Below are 21961 nucleotides of genomic sequence, written 5' to 3' on the forward strand. Positions count from 1 at the left end.
TTAAATTTCATCTTATTCAGTGTCAAAAGAAAGCTTTTACACTGCAGGATTGTACCATAGCTCTTCTCTTTTCATAAATAATTTTCAAATTCCATTGACTGAGCATATAGGTAACAGCGAGGGAATTTAAAGATATCAAGGTGTTCCTTGAGTGCATTTGAAATTGAGGGAGCAGCCTCCTCAGCAACCTGAGTGCCCTGAAACACGAGTACAGCCAGTTCAGTTCCTGATTCACTTACACAGCACGATTACAGCCCATTACCTGCTCCTCACTGTACGTGTGCAACCTGAACAGGGGCTGCTGCAGCTCAGACTCGGCGTTGGTTCCAATGCCCATCCGAGCTTTTGATGCCACCGTGTCAGCCACTGCTCTGGCTGGATCTAATTTTGCAACAACGGCAACCTAAAGACACAGTATGAAATAACAATTACTCTGTCAGTGCAGAGCTAAGGCAAGAGCAGGTCATTTTCAGGAGCAGCCCTTTGAGAACCCCATTGTTCACCGTCTCTGCAGTGAGCCTGTAACAGCGGCGCGGGGCCCCAGCTGCAGGCCTGGGCACAACAAGGACGTGTGAGTGAACAGCACCCTGAGCTCTCCAACAGACACTGACATGAGCTCCAGTGTCCAACCCAGTCTCTACAAGGAACCAGCAGCCTCAAAATTCTGCAACACCCACAATTCCTGGAAGTCCAGACTTTCTTCTTTTTCTTTCAATGGAAACAAAGGTGTTCAGGGTGATAGTTCACAATTTTACAGAGTCACGGGCAACACCATTGAGTGATATGCCCCAAATAACACAACTTTGTTTTTTTTTCTGAAGTGCATCTGCTTTAACTGTGTAATTTCCTGTGGCGAGATCAATATCAAAAACTCTCAGACACTGTATTGTGCCACAGTTAATCTTTTTTCATTGTTTACTTTCTTTGTGTTAAAATATTCAGATACAGACCAATACTACTTTGGAAAAATACAGAAAGATGCACGAGCAAAATAGCTAAAGTCAGAAGCCCATATGAAGAATGGCTAAAACAGAAAAAAAATACTTTAAACTGTGTACGATAACTTTTTCATCTGTCTCTTTAATAAAATATCACCTTTGTATTTACAGGCTGCCAAAATCTACAGGCCAAATTACTTTACTAAACATCTTCCCCCCCCCCCCCCCCGTCCCCATACAAACATTGTACATACTTCATGAAGCAGGATTTCATTAGTGTGAAACAGAGAATAGATGTTGATGAGAGAAGTACAATGAAGTGGGAGCATCAACATCCCAGGCAAAGGCCCTACTAGAAGCATTTTCTACTCTGGCAAGAGAATTGACTCAGTGGAAAGAGCTCAACAGATCATGACTACCAACCAGCCTCTTTGGAGGAAAAAACAAGGAGATTACATACAAAAATGTAAAGACAAAATTACTCTTTCAAAAGTCAGCAGTATAAAAAAATAACCGTAGCACTACTTTTTCTATGACAATAGAAGCATTAGTAAGTATTTTATGGGTGTCTTTTTAAAAAGTAATGTGCAAAAGTTTCAGAGACTCAAATATCTCTGAAGAAAAGTCACCCAAGGTGTGCAAGTTTTTAGAATTTAAAAATAATATCAATTACTCATAAATCTTGCCTTAGACTCAAGGCAGACTTAAGGTTATTAGAACAAACAAAACCCAGAAAAAATCACAGAAGAAAAATCACATCCGACTTGGAAAAAAACCTTCTCTATCTCCTCTCAGATATCAGCAGCTCCTACAGTACAATTTAATGTCATAATGTTCTTGTTGTCAGAGCTACAAAGGACACAGGATTTATAACAGGAGAGAATTCCCACTGGTCAGACCTAAAGTGCCTTTAACCGTGCTCCTGTATTTGCTTTTGAGGGATTGCTCTCTTCTCTTTGCCCTGGCAGCGGGTGCCGGTGGCAGCGCGTGTGAGCCCCTGCAGCCAGGGCCAGCCCACCTGCTGCCGGAGCGCTGCCAGGCGCTTCTCCTTCTCCTCCTCCTGCCGGGCCTGGAGCAGGGCCAGCTCCTTCTTCTCCTGCAGCCGCTTCTCCAGCAGGGCTCGTCGGAACTGCACCCTGCGGGCACAGGGAAACGCTGGGCAGTGACAGCGCCACTCCTGCGCTGCCAGCCCAGGCCCAAAAGCGCTCTCAGGTTCTCTAGACCCGCCCTGTGAGGCCACGGTGGTTCAGCAAAACACCTCAGAAACCCAAAGGTGCTTTTTCATTTCAGGGTGCTCTTTTTGTTGGAGTTCTTCGGTTTGGGGTTTTTGGGGAAGGGGAGTTTGGAGAGTTGTGCTTTTTGATTTGTTTCTCGGTGAGTTTTGGTTGGTCAGCCATTCTTTTAAACAACTTGGCTAACCTTTCAGATTCCATGTCTAGACCACAGATTTTCTCTAGCATGCTTTATATAGCCCTGGTACTCTTTTTTTCTCCCCCATTTTCTTTGCCAAGAAGAAATGTTCTCTCACATCTGTGTATGGCAGAAGAAATCTTTCCTATAACCCTTTCCATTAAAAGAAAAACCTCCCTCCCAGTCTTGTCACTGTAAAAAGAAAAAAAAAAAAATTGAGACTCATACCCTTCTTTCAAAGGAAAAAGCTGGAGGTTCACACCAGTAACTTCAGAACTTTACCCACAGCACTACTGTGCTGCTCCAACTTTCACTGCAGGCATTTTTAGACTATTGTGCAGAGTCTGTTCCTTATAGAGCTGTAGATATTTGTTGGGATGTCACTCTTAGTCCTTCTACAGGAGTTGCCATGCTTTGAATTTGGAGAATTACCCTCCTTTTGCCCTTCAAATTTCAACTTGCCTTTAGAGAAATTGAGATGAGAAAGCTGGTTCAACTACAATAAAACATGTATTGTTATTTTCTTACTCTCCAAATTTTAGTAAGCTCAAAGGAGTATAAAATTTGTGCTATAAACTGCAACAATCAGAACTAAACCTACAGTTCTGCTGGTGACTAGTGAAGACCTCTGTGTCAATAACCCAACCACAATTAGCAGGACAAATAGATTTATCCCAAGAGTGTGGTACAAGGCTGCCTGGGGGTACCCCAGAGAGGCTTCCAGTTTCTCACAGTGCCCACTGTCGTTTAGGCAGAGAAATGCTACAGCAGCAGATCTCAGGGGTCATTCTGTACCAGGGAAAAAGCCTAATCTGTTTTTTATATGGAGAACATTTAATAAAAAGCAATCCCTTTTTTTTTGAAAAATGTCAAAAATTATACTGAAATCCTTTCACTCTGCTTGAGCTGTCTATTGTGATACACGTTTTAAAATACTCCAGAGTTTTCAAACATGAAATTCAGTACTCTGGAAGTTTCTGTGCAAAGCTAAGAAGGAAGACTGGGGGGCACTTGGCCAGGCCTAAGGTCAAACACTTTGTCTTGCCCCTGGCAGTTTTCCCGGCCAGGGCAATACAAAGCAGTGCTAAACGGAAGCATTCTGCGGCCTTTCCGTGCCCAGTTCGAGCCAGTGCAGGTGATCCCGACTGATTGCAGCCAGGGAGCAGCCAGGGAGCAGCCAGGGAGGGGGGCAGAGCCGGGCACACGAGGGTCCTCTCCCGTGGCTGTGCTGTCATCCCCCACGGGCTGCAGAGAGCACAGCCAGCACTAACAAAGAGGGACTGTCATTGTCAGCAGGCGATGGCACAGCTATGAAATCCACACCCAGGGAAGGCAGACACCTTGGAAACACATACTCAACTGCACATCGTGTTCCTAAGGTGGAACGCCCTTCCAATGCTTTTTTATACTTGGCTTCAATGTTTACTCAAGCTTTGATTTCACCATGTCCACATCTAAATAAAGTTGTTCATTCTCTTTCACTCTATTACACTTGGCAACATTTTAGCTACTATTTCTTCTATGTAAAGTTAATTTTATTGAAAACCTCAAAATAAAAATATCTTAATACTTATTTTGCTTTTAAGCACCATAGTAAGTAAAATTTTAATAAATCACCAGCTGATAAATGAGCATAACTGATTAGTTCCAGTAAAGGTACCTTTTGTAGCATTGCAGGTATATATTTGTGTAATTTTTGATAAGCATATTTTCATTAAAACTCTGCTTTCAGACACTGTCTCATAGATTTTCAATAGGAAATAATGAACTACTATGTCTGGAGAGCCCAGGAGAGTTTTAGGGGGGTGTGTGAGAGCCCTGAGGTGGGATGAGGGAGGTGAGCCCACACAGAGCTGCTCTGAGGGCATGGGGAAGATGCAGCGCCCACACCCTGGCCCTGGAGAACTGAACCCCATGGCAAACAGTGGCCATCACTCTGTTCCTGTGGGTCAACCACATCCAATCCTGGCACACAGCAATCCCTGCCTTCCCGTGGAATCTGGGGCCAGGCTGGCAGCAGTTCAGGTGCTGGGGTAGAACACGGCAGGTGTTTCCCACTTGCTGCCTCCCTGGAGAGCAGCACTGTGCCAACCTGTTTCCCATAGGTACTCTGTGCAAATATTTGCACAATTCCATGCCAATTTTATTTTCACCCTGCAAGAATAATGCCAAAACTATTGCTTTTGGGGGGAACATTCTTTTAGAACATGTGATGTATTTTCAAACCATTTCCTACCTCAGAGACCTGATGGAGAACCTGACTAAAATGCACTGCACACATAAAAAAGGAGAAGTGGACTGGTAGCAATAAATACTTGCCTCTTTGGATGTTAATTTTTGAAGCACAGTAAGACTTAAATGCAGCTGGTAGTTGTTGATACCACATTAAAAGAGAGCTTATAATTTAGTGTTCTGAAGACACAGACACACGGAGTGAAGACATTCAGCATAGCTGAGTGTGTGATCCTGCCCCTCTAAAGCAGGTTCTGCAGCAGAGGCCCCTCCTGCCCCACACTCACTTTCCATGGGGCACACTAACTCCTTACCCCCCAGCAGTCCCACAGCCATGCCAGAACAGGCTGAGCTCCCCTGAATGCCAGCCAGCAGAGCTCCCACCGTGGATCTCACACGTGCTGGGTGTCTGCAGCACGTGTCTCTCTCAGCCTGTCAGCCACTAAACCTTCCATTTTTATTAGGAAATACAGAACCAGAACTCTCTGCTTTCATTTTCAAATGTGGCCAGCCCAGACCTTTTATAACAACCCACCAGTAATCACAGCTCTTGTTCAGACAGTTTTAGTCTCTGTTCTCAGCCCGAAGGAGTTTAAATCTGCAATTTCTGCATTATCAGCAAGCACAACAACCAGCAAGAACATACAGCAGTCAGGTAAGGCACCTCCACCCTGTTTTAGGAACTGGATCACTATCAGCAGACAGCACCAAATGAATAGAAAAAAGCACAAAAGTAGTATGATTTTTGCCTTCATCTGGGGGTATTTGACAGGACTGGGGCAGATCTTGCCCAGTGATTCTTGTAAGCATTGTTTTACAAATTTTGTATTAAATGACTTGGATAAGAGAATTAATAGAGAATAGATACTGGGCTTGGAGCAGAAATCACAACCCCTCCTCCCCTTTCCGAATGCAGAGAACATAATTTAATTTGATTTCTTGCTGATTTCACTATTCTCACTACATTTCATTTGCTCAACATCTCTGGGATCTTACACAGAGTTTCACCCACTGGGCTGAGGCATGTGTAGGTTAACACAGCCTGGAGACAGCAAAGAACTGCAGCTACCTAGGAACATTCACAGCCAAAAAATGAAATGCCCAATCAGTCAAATGTCTCCACTCTCAGATAGGAGTTGAAGAATGCAAATTTAGACTCAATCACTTGAAAGTCTACATGCAGTTTCAGGTGCCTTTAATCCCTTACTTTGACCTGGTCAGAGCCCTGGCTATTGCAATTACAAACTAAGACCTGAATAAACAGATCATAGTGACTCTGTGATAATAAGTTTCTTTTTCATAAACAAACCCATTAGTTAATTTTAAATTAATTTAGTTTGATTAAAAGCAATCCAGGATGATAGCAGAATTTAAAAAATATATTTTATTGTACCTATTAGAAACTCTATGCACTATCCAGGCCATCTCCCCATCTCCTGTACTTGGAATAGTCAGTCAGCTCATTTTTTCCTTTTCCAAAAGACCCTGAAAATGTGTTGGATCAGAACTGTGGTACCAGCCTACACCACATTTCATGAGTGTTCTCAAAGACTCAAACCCAGTTTCTGTGCTCTGGCAGGTGGCACACACCAGGACACTGTCAGTTTTGCAGTGCTGCACTGGACATGACAATGCCACAAGTGCACCTGAGCCTGGGCAGTGAAATGTTTCATTTTGTACACTAGGTCAGTTCTGAGTGACAGAATGCACAACATTTACTGACTTCTGATTCACAATAGCCTGAAGGGCTGATTATCTCCTCCCAGTAATTCAAATACACGTGTTCCTTCTCCTATGAGCTAAAACCACTGCAGGCATGTCTAAGGAAAGGTAGAGGTATATTTGTAACATAAGGACATAGACATTTAAATTAAGTTGTCAGAAAGGTGTCCTAACAAAGTAATACTCAAGCAGTGTTTCCCACAGAATCCTTACAACCAACTTTAATATTCTAATGCCAATGGCACTTTAATCCTATTTTAATTGCACTTTTGGTCCACACAACTGGGTGGCTTCCTCTATGTAAAAAGAGTCAGCCTGTGTTTTGAGAGCAGCTATAACCAGAGTGCACACAGGGGTTTTATGTTCCTCTCACAGAGGGATTCCTCTATGAAATCCAGTATTTCTTCAACAGGCCGTGAAATGTCCTATTGTACAACAACGACTTGGCAATTCAAGCCTGAGCAGGCTTAAGTCCTAAATCCCATCAAACAGGTGAAGAGCATCTACAACTAGATGAGCAATTTAGGACACTCCAAGATAACAATAAATATCTTTGAATCTGCTAAGTGCTGAATGTGTTCCTTGCACTTGCCCCTCAAACAAACCAAACCTGATCATAAATCATTATGCAAAGTGAAAGCCTTTTTTATAAAAGGACCTATAGAAGTTCTTATTACTCAGCTACATTTGATGACATTTAGTGCTTACAATGGTCTGAAATTTTGATGGATGTTAATTAATTAATTCAAACTGAAATAAATTGCAACTAGGATACAATCACCTAGGATGCAACCTTACTATATGGCTTGAAGCATTTGCCAAACAGGAAGGAAAAAATATACTAATCCTCAATTTATTCTAAAAAAGAAAGTCAGGAGATCAAATAAAATTAGATTATAAGAAGATCATATTGATACTAAAGGTATTCACATTTAATTTACTTTACCTTTCTTTGTCTTTGGCTGCTTGTTCAGCCATTAATTTTCTCAGTTCCTCCAGATGTTGTAGATCTCTCTCCTCCTGTTCTTGCCACTTGAGCTCTTTCTCAGCCCAGTATTTTTTCAGCTAGAGTTTGACCAAATACAGTGAACAAATTAACACTCATTCCAAAGCCCAGACAGTGAGAACAAAGCAAGCAAGAAACGCATTAAGTTAGAGATTCCAATTTTGATCCTTTTAGAAAAAAAATTCTATTTAGAGCACAGAATATTTATTAGGAGGACAAGAGGGTGTGGAGCCCCCACAACAAAAGTAGTAAAATCAGACTGTGAACACTAATTTGAATATATTTTTCCACCACAATTTGAAGACTACCACTTCCGTTCTGCTTGCATTCCCCAGAAAAGCAGCTGTAGAATAAGGTTATCAGCCCTTTTAAGGATCTAGCATGTATAATACTCCAATGAAACATATGATTGCTGACCCCAAACAGCTGTTATTCCATCTGTGCATAGGCAGAGGGCTGATCTATCTAGGCATTACACACAGCAAGAGAAAAGTTTGCACAACCAGAATATTTACAGATAAAATTAATATTGGTGGTGGTTGGATCAGCACTGGCTCTCTAAACCTCTTCCTTCCCTGTGGTTTCAGAGCCACCTGCCACTACAAACACCATGTGTACAAAGCAAACACACAGAGGGAGCTGGAACAAAAAGAGAAGCAGCAGCAAAGCTACTCGTGACCCAAGCAGCAAACCCTCACTAAATGTCCCTCTCTGTGCCACTGGACTCAGAGGTAAAGCCTCAGTGAAACAGCCACGGATTTCTGCTTTCTAAAGCACTACATTCACCACAGTGCATTTCTGAGTGCTATTAATTGCATCCAAGGCATTTCCCAAGGAGTCAGCAGACAAGCCCTGGGAACACTGTCCCCCAGGGGTGCCCCTGCGCTGCAGGCACTGTGCTGCAGGGCTCCCCTGCTGCATTGCAGCACACAGCTGCAGCACTGGCAGCTTCCCGAGGCTGCCATGCAGCTCAAAGCACAGACCTGTGCAGTCAGACCCCGCCATGCCTCTGTGCTTGTTTTGTGACAGAGACACAGTGACTTGCAGAGGCTTTTTTCCCTAAGAAATGCAATAGAGTAACATAACTGGTGTGTCAGATCAGGTAGCTTTAGAGCTGAAATGGACAGGAGGAAGACCTGACTAACCATTTGCCCACCTCTACATCAATACATAATACTTTACAAGAATACATATGCTATGAGATCAGCTATAGATTTTAGAAGCAAAAATATGCAAAAATGTATAAACGTTTTTCATACTTTCTCTTTATCCTGAGCTCTACGAATGGTTTCCTGTTCTCTCTGTAGCCTTTCTCTCTCATCTTCCTTTGCTTTTCTTCTGGCAGCTACAGCAGCTTCTAGTTTAGCAGCTTCTTCCTGCTGTGCTTTCCATTGTAGAACCTGGAAGAAACAGTTGAAGAGACAGTCTGCAGCAGACTGTGTAACACTGATCCTGCCAAGCTGAGACTGGGAAGGAAAGTCATGTAATCCGCTTACAAAGTAAGTTTTATAATCTTATCAACAACACAACCATTTAGCAAGCACCACCTTTCTGCTGTTCACGTGCAGCTCCCAAGTGATAGCATAATATGCAATAAAATCACACAAGAAAAGGTTTTGGGCAAAATTGCTAAAACCTTCTCAGTAATTCACATCTCCCTTGATGTGAATTAGAACCTATGAAGGGATGGAGACCAAGAGTCACAGAGCAGAGTGCATTTGCAGCCTTTAGCACAGCACTCCTGTAACAGCGCCTTGCTCACGCCCGGGGCTCACTCCAGTGACAGGGACTTTCCCTCTGGCAGCACAGATGGTGCAGCCCAGCCTGGGACCCCTGCTCAGAGCCTGAGGGGTCCTGCACGCCTGACACCCCACTCCTCTGTGGGAAGAGAGGCAGCGCTGCCCGGCACAGCAGGACAGGGCCACGCTCCCTGCACCCCTTGCTGCAGGGCCTGCCACACTTCCTAACAAAACTTCCTGGGGGTGGCAGGGACACCCAGCCCAGCGTGCCAAAAATCCATTCCTGGCACGATCCTGACTGTGCTGGTTAAAGGAGACAGCTTGTCCCCATACCTGGCCACGGGCAGGACTCATCTGCAGAGCCCCGGCCAGCGTGGCCCCGATCCACCTCGGTGCTGCCACGAGCAGGTGTGTGCTCATCTGTTTCACGCCAGTTTCTACAGGATCAATGATGTCTCCTTTTTGTTGGCTTGCCAGCTCTTTTTGTAATGGATTTGTCAAGCACTAACAGAACTCTGCCTTCCTATAAGGAACAAGCATTGCAGCCATTTTTCATCTGGTTTTCTACACTACAGCACTTTAACACAAAGATATGAAAACGCTTATAATTTTTCCACCTTAACTGCATTTCACTGGCTGTGTGTGCAGATTATTAATTCTTCTGATTTGTGCTTATAAAAGATGTTCTGTTTAGAAATCCAGCACTCCCCATGGTCCAAGGTTCTCAGAGAGCTTCATCTCTGAATGATGCCATGCTTACCCTGCTTCTTGCTAAAATAACAATCATACTTTTTTCCTTGCAATACACTGAACAATGCTGTGACTTCTCATGGAGTGCAGGCAAAGTGATAACATGAAAATAACCTGAAAGTGCAGAGGGTGCAAAGAGGACAGAGCCAGGCTCTTCCAGAGGTGCCCAGTGACGGGAGGGGGGGAACAACAGGCACAGACTGAAACACCTGAAATTCCAATGCATTCATCACTTCCCTGCTGAGAGGCTGGATGAACGCTAGAAGGTGCTGGCCAGGGAGGTTTAAACCTGGATTCCACACAGTCACCAGCTGTACCTCACCTGCTTGGGCAGGAGTGACCTCGGGGTCTAGAGAGGTCCCTTCAGCCTCAGCTGCAACACCCAAACCAAGCTTCCCATACACTTGAAACTTGTGACACCAGGGCTGTCAAAATTGAAATCTTCATGTAGCAATTTTGGCAGCAGCCTGCTCATGCAGTTTAGTGGTTTAAGAATCTAAAATAAAATGCTAAATTGTTTCAGTTACCCTTCACTTCCACCCTAATGAACTCAAAAAGAAATGCTTTGAAAATTAGTCAGAAGAACATGCAATCCTTTCTACCTTGCTTTTGAAACAGACTGAAGCAAAACCATATATAGAAAGATTTAAAATCTAACAACAAGCAAACAGTGAATGAAATCTGCAAAAAGCATACTCAGATTGGAGCTGGGATAAGCTGCAGGAGCATTTGAAGGAGCTTTAAACTTCTGTAATAACATCACAGATTTTCTCAACTGATATGAGGTAACAGTCAGATTATGTAACAAAAAAATTGCTTTTTGTAAGCCTGGATTTCCCTACATCCTGCTTCCCACTCCTTTCAAATGCTCTCCAGTACTGAGGTCAATGCCAGCAGGTGCAGTTCATGATGTAGCTTCAGTCCCCTCCATGTCTGAGAACTCTCCTGGTCCTCTCGTGGTCTTCTCTGGATATTTGTTTATCCATTAACCAGGGGCTTGTTTGGTTGTTTGATTGCAGCCATTAGTAAACAGGTCTCAACAAAAGCTGCATTTCCCTGATGCTTCAGGGGAACCAGTGCCTGGAAATGCCCATGGAGAACAGAGAGAGCCTGCAGGGAGTCGGGACGAGGGCAACTGACTGAAGGAAGCAAACCACACTGAAGCAGTGAGCAGGCACAGACACTAATCTGTGCTGAAATCATCTCAAGCCTCCCTGTGAACCCATTTCATCAGCAGCAGTTTGTGTGGTGTGTGTGACACCCTGCCCTTGTGATGTGCCACCATCACCTTCTGGGGTTGTTTCCACGCAGCTCTTTCCTCACAGCCTTCTGATCCAACTCAGAAATCAATATTGGGGCACAATCTAGGTTTCTGACCGGTTATGTACAAACAAATGAGCATAACCAAGCATCAAATTCAGAACTTCACTAAGCTGGCAAAGCATTAATCACACAGTAGTGTTCCCCAGACAGAAGTGACAGGCCAGTAACTCAGTGTGTATCTGCACTCCTACCAATGCTCCCTACTCTGCCCTAAATCACTACTAACACACACATTTACTCAGCGGGTAGAACATGCTTTCCATTTTTTAAATTTCAATTCTGAATCTTTTTCATTTTTTAGTTAGGATTTTAAATGTATGAGCCCAAGGCCAATCAGAAGAATGGGTAAGAAGGATACCAGAGGAGAGTTTCACTGTACCATACTTGTGTTCACAATACTCAGTTATTATTTTCTGTATTCAGCACATGAAATTAGTTTAGATTATCCCTGCTGCCTCCCATGTTGGTCTAATCCTTGCCTTTTCATTAGGGCAAAAGAAGAACAATTTCCTTAAAAAAACTTATAATTGCGACAAAAAAGGACATTGTTGCAACAAACACCCCCCCCACAAAAAAAACCAAAAAACAACAAAACAAAACAACATTGGTAAAATCCAGAAAAGAAATGCATGCAAAACATGTATAATATGTGACTGTGATTCTGTAGGCTGGCCTTATGCCATGGCTTTTCCCAGAAGAATTGAAATCATGTAGGAAAAATGTTCTTAACTGAGCAGAGGTAGAGTGAAGTGTAAGTAACAAAAATCAGACATTAACCAGGTGATTCAAATACCAGTATATGTCAATTTTAAACCACATTTGAACATTAAAATCCTCTGTACTAGAGAGCAGTTCTAGTCTCACAGCCCCAGATCACTTTGTGTGCCAGACAGGGGAATCCACATCCTCAAGAGGAGAGGTTCCCAAAGCAGTGCTGTCCATGTGGTGAGAGGTTAAAAGTGAGGATCTGGACTCTGGCTCGTGGTGAGACCGGACAGAGCAGAGCCTGACCTGCATTTCCTGCTCTGGGCAGTCCCAGCCTGGCACTGCCAAGGGACAGCACCAGGGCTGGGCCAGCTCTGCAGGGAGCAGCTCCTGCTTCTGCTGCTCTGCTGGGCCAAAGGCACCACCTGATGCTGCGCTGCCAGCGTTCCTACAACTGAAGTGTGCCAAGAAAGCCTGCTGCATTCATCGGGATTTCATCTCCAGAGGCAGGATCATGCAGGTCTGGAGAACAAAAATCCCCCCAAACAATAATTCTGCTTCACTACAGCAACAATCTGGGACCACAGACTGCACAAAAAAAAATAACATGCTCTTGATTGCATTCTTCCATTCCTATGAGCTCAAAATCAGAAGGGTATATTTTACTGGGTCAACAGTAAATATTTTATTTAAATATTAAAAATATCCTGCTAGTTAAACTAATATTGAAAATACACTGAAATCTGGCTCTCCCATTGCCTGTTCCACAAAACAGCTTTCATTTTAGCAGTACAAGCACTGCCAACATTAAGTTCTGAAAGTTTTTAATTACAAATGGTATTTCAAGTACATTTCACAGTTCATGTATTATTAGAGGAGTTTTTGCCAAGTGAATTATTAAATTGCTGTGCTGAACAGAATGCATACACACCTTTTTTCAGTTCATTATTTCAATATTGCATATTACAATAATGTAAAGTGCACTACAAACTAATTAAAGTAATAAATTAGTTATTTCACTGTAACATCTGAATAGCAATAATGTATTTACCATTCACCTAATGTTACAGATACAACTCTTTTAAAGACAAAACAATGCACAATTCAACAGCACCATGTGAGGTTTTCTCTTCAAGCAGCAATGACTTTTTATAAACAGATCTTGAAGCTGCCTGTGGTGACACAAGAGGTGGCATCGAGCTCCTCAGCTGGGCACACAGGAGCACAGGGCAGCTGGCTGCAGTGAGGAGGCAAAGGTTGAGCAGGGGCAACCTCAGCTTTGGAAACAGAGGAAAACGTGCACAAGGAACCAAAAGGATGTCAAATCCTGGGAGGAACGGTGTCAGAAATTACTACCCAGAGCTCAGATCACTCTGTGCCACACAGACACACTAAGCTTGTAGAATCCAAGTTCTGAGCAAAAGTTCCCAATAACTGTGTGATAAAGCCAGTACTGTTTGTCATAACTGAAGGCATAAAGGAAAATCCTCTGAGATCCCACTCTGATGTTTTCTAGCTCACTTTTTCAACCATATAAAAACGACACAATCTAAATACTCTTCTAGTATCTCACAAAGTTTTATTAATCTCTGAATCACTTTGGCTCATCTTTCCTTCTTCTTCAAATTGTTCACAACTGGTTCTAAGAATCCCTGGGGAAAAAAATTTAGGGGGTCTCTTCAAGAAAAATAACTTCACAAGTGAAGATTCTACATGGTAGGAAAAAACGACAAAAAATAAGACCAACAAAATTTGGCTAGTCAGAGAAGCCCACAGCAGAACAGAGCCAGCCTAGTCATGGTGGGATCACAGGAACACAACAGCTGCAGGTCAGGGCTGCATGGTCACAAACAGCAAAATGGGATTATGAGACAACTAGAAATTCAAATACTATTTAAAGGAAATCAGTATTTTAAAAATCCCATGCATAAAAAAAGAAAACACACAGTGTGTCTCCCCACATTTGTGCCACAGTTCCCACAGGTTGTTGTACAAAGCAGGTGGGAAATCCCAGTCAGCCAGAGGCACAGAGCACCATTCCATGCTTCCCAGTGGGGCCAGCACAGGCTGCCTGAGCTCAGTGCAGGCTGTGCACACCACGTGCACCAACAACCAGTGCAAGTACCAAGAACATTGCTGTTGGGTGGCAAAGCTCCGTGTCGGGCCACTGAAGGTGCCCTCAGACCACAGGACAAGTCCAGCAGCTTCTGGGTCAGCCCAGGCAGAGCCCAAGCAGCCACTGAGAAGCAGGAAATAAGTTCTGGGAAGGATGAGCAGTGCAGCATCGACTGCCTTCCACAGCACTGCTCAGCCATCTCAGACTCTCCCACAGCTGCTCACACTGTGCTCAGGAGAGGGAGAAAGCTGGGAGCCAGGACAGTCCAAAAGCACACAGAGATGTGCATGTTCAGGTAACCACAGTGATCCACTGCCCAAAGCAGCCCCGGTCCTCTCCTCTCCTCCCCAGCCTCCCTGCGTCATCACCACCTCCCCTGCTCAGGGTCTTGCTGAATATAGAATTGAGTTATCTCATTTATGGCAACCCAGAGATACCTCTTGGTTCTTCCAGATGGAAGCCACAAGGCACAGAGAGGGAAAAATGCCTCTCAATTCCAAATTTGGATTTAAACCACGTCAACTATGACATTTTTCTTCACATTTTTAAAATAAGGGCTGCAGCCAGAGAATAAGTTGGTGACCAAAGGAATTGTTTCTAGAGAAAAGGCCATTTTAGAGCTATGCATTTCTAGTGTCTTTTGAAAAAGAGAAAAAAGCAAAGCAGATGTAAAAGGTGATTAAGTCAAAGAAGTTACATGCTGAAGAAATAGCAGGATTGCAACATCAGCCCTTCAGTAAGGATATTGCTCTCAGTCCAGCTCCTAATGGACACATCATCAAACAAGGAAGATGATTTTGTTTAGATTTGGCAAACCTTTTATTTCCCTATACAAGGTCATTGCTTTCTATCTCCTCTAGAACTGGTCAAATTGAAATCACGACAAGATTAACATGGAAAACTCGTTAAAAGCTGACTTTCAATGCCAGCAGTGCAGCCTTTTTACTTGCAAAGTAGCTCAGCCATTCATACTTCAGACAGAAGCAGCACATGCTGAACTGTGTCTCTTGCCTGAGCAACTCCCTGCCATTCTGATGTGCGCAATAAGAGAAATTTTTTTAAGAAAATGGGAGGGAAACTTAGAAAAAAAAAAGTCAAAGACCCAATCTCCCATAGGAAAGTAAGGATTCAGTCAATTTCTCTCAAGAGTAATAGAAACACATAAATCCTACTTGGGTTAATGGGATAATAAATCCCTTGGATTTAAATATTTTACAAATTAAACAGGACTATAGAAGTCTGTGTTACAAAACTAACCTGTTTTTTAAAGTCACTAACTGTATGGAAATGTCTATCCAACAACTACTAAAAAGTAGTGCACTTCTTTTCCCAAAAAAGTGTTTTTTTCAAACGTACTTGCATTCACCCACGATTTTTCAATACAAACTCCAGTTCACCTAGTCCTGTGTGCCAGGACTAGGAAGAGGGTAAGGGATGGATGATGTAGCTATTCCCATCTGCAGGACAGAGCTGCTGCAGCTGGTCCCGGGCAAAGCACGACCCTGCCAGGACCTGCCAGGACCTGCCCAGGTGCAGGAGCCCCAGCAGCTGTGCACACGCAGCTCCCCAGCACTGGGGAGGGTCTGTGCTGCACAGGGGCACCCCACAGATTTCACAGCTCCAGGGAGGACTTGCTTGCCAAGACTTCAGAAGTCACAAGCAAATTGTGGCCCAACAAAGCCGACATTGCCAAGGAAACTGGGACGTGTGGGAGACCTGCTGCTAATGTGTAACTGTAATAACTCATAATAATAAAAAAAGACTTGCACCATTCAAAGCCACCACACACTGAAATATAAAATATTAACAGTGTTATTTCTGAAAATACAGTAAGAATAGGAAGTGTATGCATGTATTCCTAAATGGAAAGCTAACGAGATGGGTGCCTCAGGGTGTGAATACTAGAGCTTATAAAAGGGAAAAAATTAAAGTGTATAATAAGAACAGTTCCCTGGAGTCTGAAATATTATGGGGCAGGAGGAGTTCATCCAAACAATATGAAAAAGCCATCACTTCTTAAATTTAGAGACTGCTTTTTTATAAGCATGGTACATGTAATTTTTCTTTTTTCAGGTGTCAGTAACCCCCTGAACTGCCACAAAGGTTTTAAAAAGCAGATATGTCAGGGACTGCAGAAGGAGGTGGGAGAAGTTCAGATTTGCACAGGGGCTCCATATCATCTATGGCCCTCAAGCAGCAGCACCCAGCAAGAACCACTGCTGTTCACGTTCCGTTCAGATGCTGATGGCAGAGGCCCCGAGGTGTCCTTGTGCTTCTGTGCTCCAATGCTTAAAACTCTGGGGTCGCTATACTCACAGCATTCAAACCCCGCGCAAAGTCCGAGCAGTAAATACAAACTGCCCACGAAGAGGCTGTCTCCAGCAGCTGCTCAGCAGAGAGAAGGCTGCTCCCTCTCCCTGGGAACACAGCCCAGCCCTCCTGTCCTGGCAGAGAACTTGTCTGTGTTACAGACAGAGTCCTGACACCACACAGTCAGAGGTGAAGCTCTGATATCAGCAGGTGCAGACACCCACATTGTCAGCAACAAACTCGTGTGGTATCAACAGGTGGTGGTCTGAAGTCTCCAGTAACTTTCAGCTTTGAAAATCTGCCCCTTTCTCTCTAAACTGGGGATTCCTCAACCCTGAAAACTTCTGAACAGCACCTGGAATCACATCCCGACTCCACAGGGTCTTGAACGACAAACAATAAATGGTAAAAGCTAACAATTTCTGCATCTGACTGGCCTGCACAAGACCTACAAGAAAAATTAGAGCAGCATTAGAGCATTTGGCAATGGGATAATTAAGAAATAATACATTTACAAGTTTACTAATCTCAGAAGATAATCTCGTTCTGGCTGTAGTTAGAAAAACAATGGAGGTTCATATCCCTAATAGATTTTTGATGGGTACTCTTGAGCATCTCATGCTCCACAGGCTACCTCTAAGAGGTTAAAAAAATAAATACCAGAAAAGTGGTTAAAAGTAACTGTCTTGATCATTAACAGAATACTGTCTTCAGTTATATAAGTGTTTAAATCTGAAAAAGGGATATGAAAGAAAAGCATTTGAGCACAGCCCTCAGTCATGACCTGAGGAGGAACACCACGTACCAATTTCAGCGAGGGCTGGGATCAGCACTGGTAAAACTTGGGATCTAGAACAGGAGCAGTGCCAGTTCCCTGGGGCTGACAGCACGTCACAGCAGCTTTGCTTAAGGCAGTGTGTGAACAGTTTATTTCTCACAGCTTGTCCTTGTAGTTCCTCTCTTTCCTCATCCAGCATTACTGGGAACATCTTTCTGTTCTTGACAATGGGAATGTCAACATTTTATTAACATGTGTAAATATTATATAGGCTTAAATATTCACACATGCATAACCTGAAGTAGGCTGCATTTCTATTTACAACTACTTTTCTAACTGTTTCCTTTAGATACAGAATTCTCTCTTCTAGACCCATCTGCCATCATATGGATGAGAGCTCCTTTGATCCTTTACAACTGCAAACTTTTGGTGCAGCTTTGCTTGCCTGAGGTGCCACTTTCCTCCCTGAAGAAGATCATTCTAAGAAAAGAAGCAGGATCTGTCTGCTTGTCTAGTTATCCATCCTCAAGCAACTTTAGGTGTCGCTGGACAATTTCAGCTAGATTTGAGAGAGAAGTGCTTGTCTCAACCATACTGCAGACCTCACCAGCAGACAGGTAGCTGAGCAGGTGACATCTCAGGCTGAGGCCCTGCGTGCTCCTCTGAGTGGCTGAGGTTCTGGGGTGCTGTGGGCTGTTTCAATGGATCTCAGAGCACTCAAATCAGCCCATGGTCTCCCCCCATGCAGTACCCTGCAGCCCCTGCTCCCAAAAGCCTGCAATTGAAGCCCAGTGGATCAGGCACAAAGTTGTGAGCGTGTCATTGGAGGAATCCAAAGGAACACACTCGGTGCTTTGGCAAACTGCCCTCAGGGCTCTGCGGGCACCCAGTCCTGCCCAGGACAGCTACACACAAATATCAAGCACAGTGGGAGCAGATTTCAACAGCAGATAGATCAGAAATAACAACATCATGTGATGGAACACAGGTACAGGAAAACAGGGGGGAAAGACTGGTGGAAGGGCAGAGACAACCTCTGCAAGTGCTTCACATGCACCGTGCACGAGCTTGGTCTGACCCAAAACACACAGTATGTCAGTGCTGTGCTGACCTCAGACCATTACATCCAGGTTTATTAGGTCTGGATTGAAAACTTATTACTGAGTCAGAGCTGGCTCATCTTTGATGAATGTTAGAGTCTTAGACACTTGCTCAGACACATTTTGGAGAAATACCTACAGCTCTTCAGTTCACCACAAACATGAATAGCTATATTGAAAATTTAGGTTATTATAACTTCCTTGTATTTTTTATGTCCAACAAATGAATGGGTCAACTCAGTGATGAATAGACAACACTTCTGAAAAAGAAAACAATTCTTTTAAGTAGCTTACTATTCAAATATTTATTCTTTTAAAAAGTTTCCTTCAAAATGATCAGATTATAGTGAGAGCACTGGATCTGATACCTCTGTGGATATTTTTTAACATTCAGTTGTAATACTTCAATGTTGATCTTCTCTGATAGTCACAGCATTTAAACCAGTGACTTGACTATATGTTGAATAAGGAAATATTTTTTTTCCTAAGTTTACTGTCACATCCTTTCTTACAATACAGGAAAGGAGAAGGAAAGCAGTCTGAAAGACGCTTTATACAATTTACAATATCCCTGTTAATTCTGCCTAATGCTTTTCTTTTGGAAATTAATTTATCTTAGTTTCTACCAGGATAAGAAATGCAAGAGCTGCTCTCCCAAAATTCACAATGAGATGTAAGAGATTTTAGCATTGGAGTGGGGATTAATCCTGGAGCACAAAACGAGGGAGAGAAGAGATTTAAAGGCAAGCAGGCACAGAGCTTTGTGCTGAGGAAGAAAAAGCCCCCCCTAAGCAGCACACACAGGGGATCCAACTCCCTAATGCCTGCTGCTGTAGGTCTTCCCTCTAGTCTTCTTTTAAAATCATTTTCTATAAAGATGGAAAGTACCAGATTACAAATATTTTAAGATAGATTCAACAGAAAATTAATGCTTGGAATGCATGCAGACACCCCAACTGAAGTTGTGATGTAGTACAGCAAGTGCTTCAAACCCCAGCTGTGAGGCAGCACCTCCTAATCCTCTGAAAAGATCACTCCTCACTTCGCGCCTTACCTGCCTTGCAACGTGGAAAAATTTGCTTCTCTGTGTTGTTTAGGAAAAGGAATTTTAGAGAGACTGAATTTGTTTTACACAGTGTCTGCTCCAGAACCCTGGGGGATCAGATTCCCACAGTTCAAAGCACACCAGATCTGAGGGACTCTTGATTACTCTAAGTGTGACCCCTCACAGTTGGTTTTGTTTGCTTTCCCATGGCAAACAGGGATGTTAAAGATATGTACCAGGTACATTTACTCTTTAAGAATGTACAGTGTAACCTCCCCAGCATTACCCATTTCACATTTTATTTCCTTCTGATGGCTACTATATGGCCCTCATGATTTACTTCACCTGAGCTTCTTCAGTTGTTCCATAGTTCCTCCTTAGGGACTCTGATTCCTGTTAAGGACACACATTGATCTTCCATAAGATGGAACATGGAATAAAAATTTGAAAGTCCTTTCCCCAGGTAAAAACTGCTATAAATATGAATTTAACCTCTCTGCTTTATTTTTTCATTATCCCTCCCTGTCAGTCACAAGGCCTAGACTCTCACCAATGGCATAGGTGCTTCTAGTGCATTTGAAACAGCTTTAAATAATGTATTCTTTAGTCAGTCTGCTGCCCCTTTGGTTTGTTGTTGCCAGATGAAGAGAACTGTATAAAAGCTGGGTGATATCATGTGGTTATTGCAGTAACTAAACCAGGCACAACCTGTCAGATATTACATCTCTTTCGTGTGTGTGCCATCACCTCCTTTAACAGATGGGATCAACATAAAAGCTGTGGCTCTCTGAATCCTGCTGCTGTAATGAAGGAGATCTCTGTCCCTCTCAGTCAGATACAACCTCCTCACGAGCATACCCAGGGTTTACTTACAGGAAAATCATTATAGCAACTACACTGCCCCTCTGGCAGGGGAGACAAGTAAGATTTCCTGATGTGAAACATCCTGAAATGCGAAATGTTAAGTCAATCAATGGCCAAAAAGAAAAGCTGAAAGAGCAGCCCTAATCCCTGATTTCCAGTTCCACACTCTTTCCCTCAGAGAGATTCACTTTTTACCCATCTTATGGATCTCTCTCAGGATTTGAAATACTGTGTGAATTGGTACTGGACTGAGTTCCCTTTTACCTGCCAGCAGCTGCTTTCCATGTCTAACACTCTGTAGCTGTAAAGTTCAGAAGTGCAGAAAGACAAGTCATGAGTTTTCAAATGCATATCCCCATCAAACCAGAAGAGAACCCATGGATACACTGAGAATAATTTCTCTGAAAATGAGTGAGCTCTGTGCCCAAGCTCAGCTTCCGCCCTCCAGCCCTTTCAGCTGATCAAAACAAGGTCACAATGATATCCTCCTTTAATGAAAGAAATGTTCCTTTTTCATTCCTCTTTTCTGGGGAACAGGTGAGTTGGTTTTGTTCAAACGTTCAACATTTTAACGAAGATCCCTCTGAAGTCACCCTTGAAAAGTGTAGGCCTAAGAGGTTTAAGTTTCAAACAGTTTCTGGAAACAGGAGGTCAGAATCCAAAAATCTTTCAGACAACATTCAGTGCATCTGTGATATTCTTACATGGAGACAACAAAGTACTCCAAAACCAGCTTGTTACTTCTTGTGCAGAAGAAAAGTAAAAGAAACAAAGGGGGGAAAAGTGACTTAAATTCACAGTTCTGGAATAATTGGCCCTTCCATCTATGGTTGTGCAGGTAAGAAACACACAGGCATTCCAGAAAGGAAGGCCTAGGTAAAAAATCACCAAACAACCCCTCAGCTCCAGAGAACCACTCCTTCCTGCCCCTGGCTCAAGGGAAGGCTGACACAGGAGTCAGAGCAGGGTGCTCCCCACTTAGTCATGCCCAGACAGTTTCTAACCCTAAAGTGTTTAGATTCAAACCTTCCTACGCCAGACAGGCTTTTGTAATATTGCTAACTAAAAACTAGCATCAACATCAAAATCCTGCCTCACAGAACAGGTTTTACCGTGCTTTCCTTCTCGTAGGAAACCTAAATCAAGTGTTTAGTATTTCACTGAAAAGTGAGGGCACAGCAGAGAGAATATTGGTAAAGTGAGAATAACACATCATGCATGCTCTCAGATGTTCATTTCTGTGCAAGTCAAAAATCACAGAGAGCAGTTTAAACAAATCTTAACATGCCTCTCATGCCCAGAAATGGGATTCCTCCTACAAACACCTTAGGCATGAACATCACAACATCTTCCTCTTGTGTCCAGCCTCCTCCCACTTTACTCTATTCATTAACCAAAACCACACAGGTATTTTTATCTTTTTTCACCTCTTACCACAGTAAATCAGAATATTGTGAACCTTCTATCACAAGGCCAAACAAGTAATGGCATCCATTGTTTCATGTCTTAAAAGGCATTCTTAAAAAAGCCAGAAGGACAGACAGATATCCATTATTTATCTGAAAACAGATTAGAGCTAATGTTAAAATCTTCATTTTGAATGCATCTGTTAGATCCAGATTTGGTGATGGATTTATAACCGAACGTACCTTTGCTTTCAGATCAGCACAGATCTCCAGTTGCTTTTGCCTGGAATCAGCCAGCACCACTTCTGCCTCACGAGCAGCAGCAGCTTCAGCAGCAGTGGCCATGGCCCTGAGGACAAAGGCTTTCCTAACCTGAGCCCAGGTTAACAGCAAGACTCTGCGCCGATTCCTGATGGAGTGGGAATGATCCCAAGTCTTCTCATGAGCCACCTGAAAGAGGAAGGCATTTCAGAAAGGCTTAAAAACTATTGGTTAATAAAATTGAAATTCTAGACAT

The 21961-nt window shown here is 43.2% G+C and overlaps 1 protein-coding gene across 3 annotated transcripts in view; it reads right to left on the reverse strand.

Annotated features, from left to right (window-relative positions):
- Window positions 1-21961, reverse strand: part of CCDC148 (coiled-coil domain containing 148) — a 50101-nt gene that overhangs the window by 2437 nt on the left and 25703 nt on the right. For all 3 annotated transcript variants that reach the window (XM_053982799.1, XM_053982798.1, XM_053982801.1), the window contains 5 exons: window positions 21688-21894; window positions 8568-8708; window positions 7249-7367; window positions 1957-2074; window positions 263-403 (listed from right to left, as the gene is read on the reverse strand). In XM_053982799.1, the coding sequence (XP_053838774.1) occupies window positions 263-403; window positions 1957-2074; window positions 7249-7367; window positions 8568-8708; window positions 21688-21894 (726 nt within the window). The remainder of the gene's footprint in view (window positions 1-262; window positions 404-1956; window positions 2075-7248; window positions 7368-8567; window positions 8709-21687; window positions 21895-21961) is intronic.

The sequence above is a fragment of the Vidua macroura genome, chromosome 7 (genome assembly GCF_024509145.1).
Source record: "Vidua macroura isolate BioBank_ID:100142 chromosome 7, ASM2450914v1, whole genome shotgun sequence".
Taxonomy (NCBI): domain Eukaryota; kingdom Metazoa; phylum Chordata; class Aves; order Passeriformes; family Viduidae; genus Vidua; species Vidua macroura.